This window comes from Etheostoma spectabile, chromosome 20 (genome assembly GCF_008692095.1).
Source record: "Etheostoma spectabile isolate EspeVRDwgs_2016 chromosome 20, UIUC_Espe_1.0, whole genome shotgun sequence".
Taxonomy (NCBI): Eukaryota; Metazoa; Chordata; class Actinopteri; order Perciformes; family Percidae; genus Etheostoma; species Etheostoma spectabile.
In genome coordinates this window covers 16,232,441-16,244,122 of record NC_045752.1, presented here as the reverse complement: position 1 = coordinate 16,244,122, position 11,682 = coordinate 16,232,441, and the positions used below count along the sequence as shown (strand labels likewise).

The 11,682-nt window shown below is 37.3% G+C and overlaps 2 protein-coding genes across 2 annotated transcripts in view; both read left to right on the top strand.

Moving 5' to 3' along the window:
- On the top strand, positions 1-3,556 carry LOC116670658 (uncharacterized; the record flags this gene model as incomplete). Its single annotated transcript, XM_032501279.1, is given in 1 exon segment — positions 1-3,556. A coding segment is annotated over 1 exon segment (636 nt). The 3' UTR covers positions 2,585-3,556.
- calm1a (calmodulin 1a) overlaps positions 1-6,875 on the top strand; it is a 10,924-nt gene extending 4,049 nt beyond the window's left edge. The window contains exons 2-6 of the mRNA XM_032501282.1: positions 3,526-3,556; positions 3,719-3,862; positions 3,992-4,098; positions 5,302-5,437; positions 5,754-6,875. Coding sequence (XP_032357173.1) covers positions 3,526-3,556; positions 3,719-3,862; positions 3,992-4,098; positions 5,302-5,437; positions 5,754-5,782 — 447 coding nt within the window. The 3' untranslated portion in view covers positions 5,783-6,875. The remainder of the gene's footprint in view (positions 1-3,525; positions 3,557-3,718; positions 3,863-3,991; positions 4,099-5,301; positions 5,438-5,753) is intronic.
- The last annotated feature ends 4,807 nt before the right edge of the window (positions 6,876-11,682 follow it).

Sequence of the window (11,682 nt, the reverse complement as noted above, 5' to 3'; positions counted from 1 at the left end):
CGTGGGAAGTCCAAATCGTGATCGCGATTAAAATTCGATTAATTGTGCAGCCCTACCATGGATGCTGTTAAAGTAAATCATACGACCTACATACTGAACTCACACACCATCTAACAGGAACATGGTCTTTATTGCTAGGCATTGCAGGGCCTTGAGAAGAATTTGGCCTGAGAACAAGCGGGGCTAGCAGCTTGTTAACCAGTGTTGGAACGTGCGCACACATAAACACAAACCCATCTTCTGTCATTATCAGCAGCCAAATTCTTAAAGCCTACTATTTATTAATTGTAGATGAAAGATTTTAGTCTATGTTCACTTTCCTCCCTCTCATTCTCTCTGTCCTTAAGGTCAGACAAATACAGAATATAGTTTGTAACATATCAATATTTGGAGTATTGATTATTTCATTACTTTTATGTTTTGATTTCTAAAAACCTTCCAGACAGTTTCCTATCATCATTCAATGCTAAAACATACTACAGTCTGAAAATTTTTTTAAATATCAAAGCTTTGTCTTTTATTTAGTTTTAATATAACTGCATAAAAGGTATTGTACTTGTGTTGCTGATATTTCTGCATTAAAAAGAACGTAGTTCCTAGCAACATCAACAACGAAAAAAACAGTGTTTTCATGAATCTAATGGATGCTTATGAACAAACTTATGACTTGTGGAAAGAAATGTGAAGGTTTACAAGCAATGGAATGGTGATTTCACTGACCGCGTTGGCAGCAGTATCTTGTAGAGGACACACTTTCTCATTTGAACACTTGTTATAATACATTCATGCATATTCCTATAAGCGATATTGATGCCATTGTGGATTGAGTTTTGCAAGAAGGGCAGTTTTCCATTTTTGTCTCGTTTACTTCAACAAACCTTAACCCTGGACTCATGGCGAACTCCTGGGTGTATCACTCAGAATCTGTAACTCTGTGCATAGGGGCTCCTGTCAGAGGGGGCCGTTTGGTGTGACCCATAATGCTGTCTAGGAGGTCAGCAGCCACCTGATCCATCCTAGGAGCCGCAACTGTAGCAGTGAGATGACAGGCCACAGTTTAACACATGCATATAGAGACACACACACAACACCCCCGTGACCTCCCCCAGTCTGGACACTGTTACTCTTGCACACCTTGAATCAATTTTCCTGACACATTTGGGTGGCCTGTCCTGTCCTCTACACACACCCCCATTCTCTTTCTCTGTCAGTGTTGACGGCTTTTCTTCTTTTGAACCACTGCAGGAGGTGGACACTTCATCTGTGCGTCCATCTTTACTGTACATCTGTTGGAGAGATGGAAAGAAAACTAAGCTTTAACTGTCACGACCAGGCTTACAAACACACGCACACACACACACTTGTACACACACTGACATGGAGGGACAAGGAGTGGTGTTCTTCATTGCCTCACCCAGCTGAAGTCAGGTGCAGCCAGGGAAGGACAGCGTCTGGTCACGTTCACCCACAGTGCTTCAAGACACAAGGACCGAAAGAAAGATGAACAGTTAGGCAGGCAGGCAGCATTATTGAAAGACAGACAGATGGATAAGTAACCAGGAAAAAAAAACCAGAAGGACTGACTTTTCCATCAGCTCTTCATCCAGCTCATTGAAGAGAGAGACCTTGTGAGGTGAGTGCCAGTCCACTGGCCTTTGCCACTTCTTCAGGGGGATTGTGAAAACTTCTGTCATCCAGACATCCACTCACACTGGATGGATTGAAGTCCTGCTTTTATCCAGTCATCTGATTGCCATTCATGTGTCCATCCAACTAAGTACCTATCCAAAAGGACTAAAATTGTAACCGGTTTTGCCATCTACTCAAATCAAAACTTAAATCCAAAATTTTCATCGCCAGTACAGTTATGTAACTATAGAGATGGCAACATCTGCTGTCCACCATTCTTTCTGTCAATCCGTTTTTACAAATCAGGAGAAACTGATAGATGTCTGGCCATCATTTTTTTCATCCACCTATTCCTTCCATCCTAAGGCATCATTCCTGCCCTTCATGCCATCATTTCGTCATCATGCAGCCTAAGAAAGTTGCTCTGTACCCAGCAGAGGATGAGCTGGTGAGCCTGTCCACTGTCTATGACCTCTTGGATGAACAACAGCATTACTACAAGGAGCTCATCCAGCAGCAGGAGAGGAACTACAGAGCCTTCCTACAAATGTTGATGGACTCGTCATCTAGCCGTATGGACAGCCTGGTTAGAGAGATGCAAGACCTGAGGAACTGCCTGCAGAGAAGCAAGGCTGAGCTGGCTGAGGTTAAAAAACAGGGTGTCCAGAACAGCAAACGGACTGAGTGTCTGGCTGAAGGCCTGGTGATGGTGCGAGGGGCGCTGGATGGCCTCAATGTCAAATCCGGAGTAATTGTTGGAGGTGCAGGAGGAAGAGGTGTGGATCTGATGCAAAGCAGAGGAGGTGGTGGGTTAAGGCTGGATGGAAGAAGAGGTGGAGAGGCAAAAAAACCTGCACCAAAAGCAGTGAAGCTGGTGGCAGACCTTACAGATATCCACTTTGATGACATAAAGGTTGTACCCGGATTCACAATCGGAGTGAAATGTATGGGCTAGAGCTTTTAGCATCGCTTAATGGTTAGATTGTTGTTAATGTATGCCTTGTGGATGGCCATAAACTCGTGTCCCTGTTTTGAGATAGCACGTGGTTAATGCTGGTCGTTTGCTGCGACTAGATGTTGGTATAAGTGTGCTCAGGCAACCAGTCCCAAAAGTAAAAAAATAAGCATCTTACAGTCTAGTTTGTATGGGTTTCTGATCCAGAGTGCTTCTTTGTGTCTGGTTATGGTCGTAGCACGTTACTCATGGCACATGGTTATTTTAAAAGGCGTGTCCTTTAGACCAATACTGTTTTGTTTTTTTTTAAAGGCTGGTACAGATTATGAGTAGTTAATATAACAGATATGTGGAACAATTATGGATTTACGGTGAAAATGAAAATCTTTAAATCAAAATTAAGATTTTGGAATGTTACACTCCATTGATTGTTAATGATTTAAGCCATTACTAATAAATTCCAAACAACATACCAGTAAAGATAGTGTTGTGGGTCATTAAGTCGGACTCAGTGGTGAGTGAAACTGAGGCAGAGGGACAGACACAGATGTCTAGCAAAGCCAAAGTAGCACACTTTTTAATTTATCGGTTCTCAGGCAAAGAAAACACAGATACAGATAATCTGAAAACTGCTAAAAAAACGGGCCTGGTCTATCCCTAGTGGCCTTGTTACCTGCCTCCAGTAAGTGTACTAATTGACGTGTGGTTGTTGCACAAGTGTGATGGCTGAGTGGCTATGTGCTAGGAAGTAGGGTTTTTAACATCTGGGAAGTAAATTATTAATATATCAATGGTCTAGAAAATAGGTTTATTAAAACCGATTACTATTTGCATCCTGAACTTTACCTGTAAGATTCAGCTATTTTTGTATTTTAAAAGTGTCAAATTTCTTTTATCCTTTTTTCTACTTCTGTCTTCCTTGTGTTTTTTTTTTTTTTTAGGCTGACCAACTAACAGAAGAGCAGATTGCAGGTATGGTGACAACATAAAAATACTGCATTATCATTAGCAACAAACGCACATTCTCTGCATAGGTCCATGCATTATCACACGGAATATACATTTTGTTACTAAACATCTTTCATCCTTTCCTCCACCTTCTGTTTTTTTTTTTTCCCCCTCTTGTCTGTCCAGAGTTCAAGGAGGCCTTCTCCCTGTTTGATAAGGACGGAGATGGCACCATCACCACTAAGGAGCTGGGCACTGTCATGAGGTCACTGGGTCAAAACCCAACTGAGGCAGAACTCCAGGACATGATCAATGAGGTGGATGCAGATGGTATGCTGATTCCACCTCAACATGGGGATGGATTTTGTTAAACTGGCCAATAAAGACCCTTTTTAACTATATGACTGGTTGTAATCATAACTTACAGGAACTTCTGATTTCCTTTCTCTCCCTCTTCAGGCAACGGAACAATTGACTTCCCTGAGTTTCTGACAATGATGGCAAGAAAGATGAAGGACACTGATAGTGAGGAGGAGATCAGGGAGGCATTCAGGGTCTTTGATAAGGTAAGATGTGTTTATGTGTGAATGCATAATTTGTTTAGCATTATTACACAAAAATGTCCCTAAACTTAAGCTGACAACTAAGGAGCTTGCCTCTGTTTGGCTTGACATTTAGAGCTGGTGCAGTATGGATTTTTTTTCTTACCATGGTTGAAAAGCAAGAAATTCCCACGGTAGTGCGGTACACCGCAAGCCCCTTACAAGAGTAGTGTAAGTTGGAGCAAGTATGGCAGGGTGCCTTAAGTGGGTGACGTCAGTGCCCGTGCAAGTTGAAGGAGCAGTAATGGAGACTAGAGTATGAGTGCCGCTGTGAGGAAAAGGGATAGCAAAGGTAATGTATAGTTAGTTAAAAGTAAACAATAAAACAAGTTTGAGCTTCTCAAGACATGGTGGCTTTATCTGTTGTCAATACTGCCGGTAGAGTGAATGGTGGTACCCCCGAAAAACATTGGCTTAACCCTTAACAGTGTTTCCATTCCAGCTCAATGTGAGTCTTTACTGAGTTTTGCTGTCATTTAGAGACACAATTATCTCCGTTGATCTATTCCACAGACAGGTCAGAAAGCTCTGTTGTCAATAAAGTTAAAAATATATACAGGGACACAAGGCTGAGGGCAGACACTTCTCAACACAACGGTCTTAGCAGCTGAGCAGGCAGAGAGGGCGGCTTGGCAGTCCGCTAACTTGTTGCTCTCTCTAATATAACCAATATAAGCTGCTATGTTAAGGCTAAAAAGCGTGCATGCAGGCTGAAACTCAACCGTGCGATTTTTGTCGGGATTAAGCTATAAGCAGAAGGAAGTTCTGCTGCCGGCAAGGCTAATGTGCTATGGTGAACATTGTAGCGTTAACGTTAATGTGTCCACGTCCACTTCAGCTCAATGTACTGTCCCTCGTTTGTGCAAAGCTGAAGTGATGAGCAACTTAAGGTTTTTTTCTTTTCTTTTTTCTTTTTTTTTCTTTCTTCTTTATTTCTCTCCATAAACTCTTGACTGTAGGATAGAAGACAGTCGATGTGGATAACTACACAATGATTATATTCATTATATTTCATATCACATGATATCTGTTCTCTTGTTACTTCCTTGAGCAAAAAGTAAAAAAAAAAAAAAATGTGGTGATGTCATTGCCGCGGTAGTGCCACTCGACCGAAACGGTCTTCACTATAAACTGTGACTGACTGTATGCTGTATGTGTGTTGGGCAGGATGGCAACGGTTACATTAGCGCAGCAGAGCTGCGTCATGTGATGACTAACCTGGGGGAGAAGCTGACCGATGAGGAAGTAGATGAGATGATCAGAGAAGCAGACATCGATGGAGACGGACAGGTCAACTATGAAGGTACAAGAGATCAAAGTCTTGAAATTTAACTACACTAATAGTTTGTTTGCATGCATAAAGGAAAGCTTAGCTATATGTGCGCGCACACACACACACATCCTTTCCTCAGACATTAGTATTATGACTAAGTACGTTTTATGGAACAAGGCTAAATAATGTAAACTGACAAACACTTATGATAGACAAAAGCTGTGTAATTACTTTGTGTATCCAGTTGCTGTTTTTCTTTTCTTTTTTTTCTTTTTTAAAGTTGGATCTTTTTTTTCTTTTCTTTTTACTGCGTGTACTGATGAGTTTTGTTTGTTTCCCTCCACAGAATTTGTTCAGATGATGACTGCCAAATGAACTGGGCTCACAATGTTTCACTTACCTCTTATTGCAAAAATCTACATTTATTCATACTGTTCTGTATAGACAACTTAAACTGAATGTTGGAAAAATGAAAATCTGTTCATATAAACAAGCTCAAAAAAGGTAAAAAGACAAAACGGAAAATTCTAAATGAATCTGCATGTACTGGCTTGTATTCCCCGCCCCCCAGCGCTGAGTTGCCCAATCAGATCTCTACTTGTTAGACAAGCATCCTCTCTGCATCTGGCTGATTGGGCCACTGCTCCTCTGCTTCCTGGTTCCATCTGCCTGATGTTCATATGGGCTGTTCAATCGCCTTTCTTCTATGACTTCCTGTTTTCTTTCTTTTTTCTGTTCTTCATGCATGCAGCTTTAGATGGGTTACTGTTGAGAGCCCGAGGGCAGTCTGTTTGGCCTGGGACCCACAAAGAGGAGGGAGGGGTTAGTTAAAAGATGGATGGCAGTGAGTGAAGCAGCAGAACCTTTGCCGTTTGCTTCCCTTAATGAAGTCAGTGACAATAGATATTTTTAAGAATTTTTTTAAAATGGAATAAATAGGAACTCATTTTAGATTCTGTGTTTCTGGCATGTCAGGATAATCACTTTATCCTTTTGTGTGTTTACCTTTTTTGAGGGTAAAGCTTGGGTGGGGCATAGACTTAAGCCCCTTGGGTGTTGGATGTGTATCAGACTATTAGAGGGCTTGGGTGGGCTTCAAAGGTGATGATATACAAAAGCGACTTTGAGGCAATATCGGTATTATTAATGTGTTTTGAGTTGGAGATTTACAAACAATGAATCTGTAGTATCACTGAAGCATGCTTGTGTACAGTATATTGCCTCAAAGGTTGCATGTGTTTCATGATTCTCCGGGGGCTTTAATTTCAGTAGTGGGGACAGGGTCAGGGCTTTGCAGCATTTCTATCTTGTTTGTGTGTGTGAGTTTGTGTGTGCGTGTGTCTGTGGGTGCGGCGAGGCCCGGCCCAGTCCAACTGTTCGGTCCAGTTCAGTTGATCTGCATTCCAAGTTGTACAAGCTAGTCTTTACATTTTGTTTTTCCAATAAAATACCATGAACTAACATCTCGTATTTGGTCTTTGTGCGTTTTGTTTCTTAAAAATCAGCGGACTTGTGTTTTCTCTCAGTGAAAGCAGATTCTGTGGGGGAAGTGCTGCTTTTAAATGACTCATCTGTGCTACTTATTTCATGAAATGTATTTCTGAGAGTGTAAGACATAGACACTGAAGACATTTTAGGAGGGGAATCGGTGAGCTTTTACATTCCCAAGTCTAAATGAGCAGTTATCAGAATAGCATAGAGTTAGTCTGGTTTTCAACAAACATGAGATGAGAACTGAAAAATAATACAAAACGTTGCAACTAGTCTGTCTTTCATAAAATAAGTATTTGCATAGTAGCTAAGCTGTTATTTAAAGGAACGGTGGGAAATGGAAGCCAGGAATTCAGGGTCAGGAATAAAGTAATTCTGAGGTAGTCCTCTCTGCCTATTAAAACGACCCCACGGTGACTATCTTCCCGATGTTGCTACAGCTATTAACAAAAAGCACTATCACAGAAAAGGGGTAAACAAATACAATGTCCTATCAATATAACAGGGAAAACCATGAGGGAAAAGTTGCAATAAAGGAGAATCTTTTAAAACCGACTACTCAAAAGACTAAGTTGGCTAACATGCACACACCAGTGAAGGTTATGGGCTCTCTGTCCTCACTCGTTTAGTTTTACAATTTATGTACGGAGGGGTGTCACAAGGACTTAAGATCGTCCAAGAATGTCTGTCTGCAGATGAGTCTGTTGCTAGGCAACAGAGCCTGGCATGGGGTGGGTGGAAGTGAAGGAGAGGAAGCAGAAAACCGTGGGAGTTAGAGAGAGGGGGGGGGGGGGGGGGGTATGAGGAGGTTGAAAGACAATAATAGAAACCCAGGGCTTGAGGAAAAGGAAGAGAGCGAGGGATAAAAAGAGATAATGAAAACCGATTCATAGAGGATCTTAAAACCCATAAAAGCTCTCCTTAAGATATCTCTCTTTTTCCTCTGGTTTAAAAGCTGATATTCTGGCTTTACCAGATGAATCCGGTGGAAGTTTTAGAGTGTATGACAAAGTTTTCTCTCTGCTAAATTACTAGGGCACTATGTCAATAAGCAGTGTAACTTCATATTTGTACCACTGGTACTTGCACTGATGCTACTTCCTAGCACATACACACATTATGAAATCAAGATGATGATTTTGATTATGGAATTGGCGGGAGGCAGACATATGGGGAAGTGAAGGTGTTACATTTATCTATGTAACACATACAGTTAGCTCAAGTTATGTAACTGTCTGAAGTGTATTAATATATCTTGCTGATCACCGCCACTCTGATGTTATTAACACAGTCTCTAATCCAGAAGGTTAATCTCACATTTGGCTCAAATTCATCTCACACACATTTACACACAGTGTATCCTTCACAGATACACAACCACACATTCCTGGCTCCATCATAACATATAAATATTTAAGTTTTTCACCTGACAGCCAGAAGAATTGTGTGTGTGTGTGTGCGTGCGTGCGTTTATTTGGTTTTGACATCCCATTCTATTGTATGAGGCGGATATTCAGTGTAACATCACTCAAATTTCTCTTTCTTTGCTCTTTTTTCTTCTAAAATGGTATGCTATTTTCTAAACTGTATGCATTTGCAGATACTTGATGTACTAGATAAGGCATTTCCTGCAAAAACTGCTTAAAAATGTTTAAAACCTAAATTTCTAAAGCTAAACTGGCGGCTGGCATAATTATGTAAGAAGAAGGTGAAGTAGTGAGAATAGTTTGACAAGTGGAAATGGTTTTAATTAGTATGAATTTCATTGAAATGTTAAATAATACCAATAATGTATCAAACTAAAGTGGAATATTTTAAGTTGAAGAGAAAGACAGTGTTCTCTTAGTATAGTCATAGTATAGTATGTCAAAAAGGGATAAAAGTCACTGTATAATTTATTGAAAAAAAGTCACGGTATTCTTTGTCAAGAAAAAGAAAGTGATTAAAATAAGTCTTAGTATAGTATGTTGAAAAAAGTTTTTTAAAAAAAGTCATAGTACAGCATGTCAAAAAAAGTGATAAAAACAAAGTGTAGTATGTCAAAAAAAATGTTAAAAAGTTGTCATATTACGTTCAAAAAAATGATTAAAAAATAAATATAGTATGTCAAAAAAGTGATTAAAAAGTCATAGTATAGTATGATGAAAAAATTCAAAAAAGTCATAGTATAATATTTAAATAAGAGATAGTAATAGTATAGCATGTCAAAACATTTCATAGTATGTCAAAAAGGGGTGATAGTATAGCATGTTAAAAAAGGTGATAAAAAGTCAAAGTATAGTTAATTAATTATCAAAAAAGGGGAATCATAGTATGTTAAAAAATGTCAAAAAAGGGAGAAAGAAATTAATAAAGAAGTCATAGTATAATGTATCTGAAGAGACATAGTATAGAATAGTACAGTATAGTATTCAAAAAGATATAGTCATAGTATAGCATGTCAAAATATTTTATAGTATCGTATGTCAAAAAAGTGATAAAAAGTCGTATCATAGAATGTCTAAAAAATTAAAATAAATCATTGTATACTATGTACAAAAAAGTGGTAAAAATGTCATAGTATAATTTATCGATAAAGTCACAGTATTCTATGTCAAAGAAGGTAATAAAAAAGTAATTGTACAAAAGTGAAAACAAAGTCATAGCATGTCAAAAAAAGTGATAAAAATATCATAGTATAGTACGTTGAAAGAAATGATAAAAAAAGTCGTAGTATAGTATGTCTAAAAAAGTCATAAAAAGTAATAGTATAGTATGTCAAAAAAAGTCATAATATGACGAAAAAATGCATAGTATGTCAAAAATATATATTAAAAGAATATGTTGAAAAATATTTTTAAAAGTCATAATATAGTCTGATAAAAAAGTACAGTATGTCGAAAAAAGTCGTTAATAACTCATAGTAAAAGATGTCGAAAACAAATACTAAAAAAGTCATAGTATTGCATGTCAAAAGAAGTGCAAAAAAAGTCATTGTATAACATGTCGAAAAAAGGGACAAAAAAGTCATCGTGCGTGTCGAAAGAAATGATAAAATAAAAAGTCATAGTATAGCATGTCGAGAAAAGTCAATAAAAAATCATAGTACAGTACGTCGAAAAAAGTCATAAAAAAGTCATTGTATAGTATGTCGAAAAAAGTCATAATGTGACGAAAAATGTCATAGTATGTCGAAAATATATATTAAAATAATATGTTGAAAAACATTTTAAAAAGTTGTAATGTAGTCTGATAAAAAAGTTACAGTATAGTATGTCGAAAACAGCTCATGGTAAAATATGTTAAAAACAAATATTAAAAAAGTCATAGTGTAGTCAAACAAAGAGGTTATAGTGGGTCAGAATGTCATATAGCATATATATAACGTGCATATAGCTTTACAAAACAAGTGGTTGGGATAGGGACGGAAAGGAATTCCTCTTCATTTATTTGTGTCCTCTTAAAAAAGCCATAGCATAGTATGTCGAAAGAAATGATAAAAAGTTATAGTATAGTATGTTAAAAAAAGGCATAGTCTAGTATGTCTAAAAAGGTTATAAAAATGTCATAGCATGTCAAAAAAAAGTGATAAAATCAAAGTATAGCATGTGGAAAAAAATATTAAAAAGTTGTCATAGTATGTTCAAAAAAATGATTGAAAAATGAGAAAAAATAAATAAAAAGTCATTGCATGTATCTGAAGAGTCATAGTATAGTATTCAAATAAGAGATAGTCATTGTATAGCATGTCGAAACATTTTATAGTATCGCATGTCAAAAAAGTGATAAAATGTCATAGTATGGTATGTCAAAAAATATTAACAGTCGTATCATGGTATGTCGAAAAAATTAAAATAAATCGTATTCCATGTACAAAAAAGGGACAAAAATGTCATGGTATAATTTTTCGATAAAGTCACAGTATTCTATGTCAAAGAAGGTAATAAAAAAGTAATTGTACAGCTTGTTTAAAAAAGTTATAAAAAGTAATAGTATAGTATGTCGAAAAAAGTCATGACAAAAAAGTCGTAGTATGTTGAAAAAAAGTCATGGTAAAATATGTTGAAAAACATTTAAAAAAAGTTGTAATATAGTCTGATAAAAAAGTTACAGTTTAGTACGTCAAAAAAAGTCACAGTATAGTCAAGCAAAGAGGTTATAGTGGGTCAGAATGTCAAAACGTGCATAAAGCTTTGGTGGTTGGGATGGAAAGGAATTCTTCTTCATATATTTGTGTCCTCTGTACAGCACATCTAGAAACTAATTGGCCCTTATAGGGTTTGAAGATCCGGCCTTCTGTCTACCAAGCATTCTGGTATCACTCTGAGCCATCTGACCTCAGTATGTTGGGCCTATAGCATTTGAACATCCACCTTGTTTCTTCCAATCATTCTCTTTTCACTCTAAGCTAACTGATCTGACACAACTATAGTATGTCAAAAAAAGTGTTACAAAAGTCATAGGATAGTATGTAGAAAAAATTGAAAAAAATGTAATAGTATAGTATGTGGAAAAAATTCTAAAAATGTTATAGTATAGTATGTAGAAAAAATTATAAAAAATGTTATAGTATAGTATGTCAAAAAAGATATAGTATGTAAAAAAGTCATAGCATAGTATGTCGAAAGATGTGATAAAAAAGTCAAAAAAAAATATTAACAGTTGTATCATAGATATTGGACCTCAAAACTTCATGAAGCATATAACATTCAAAAACTCAACCTTCTGTCCTCTAATCATTCTCTTATCACTCTAAGCTATCTGGCCTCACACAAAAGTAATTTTTTGGCATATTTGTCTCTTTC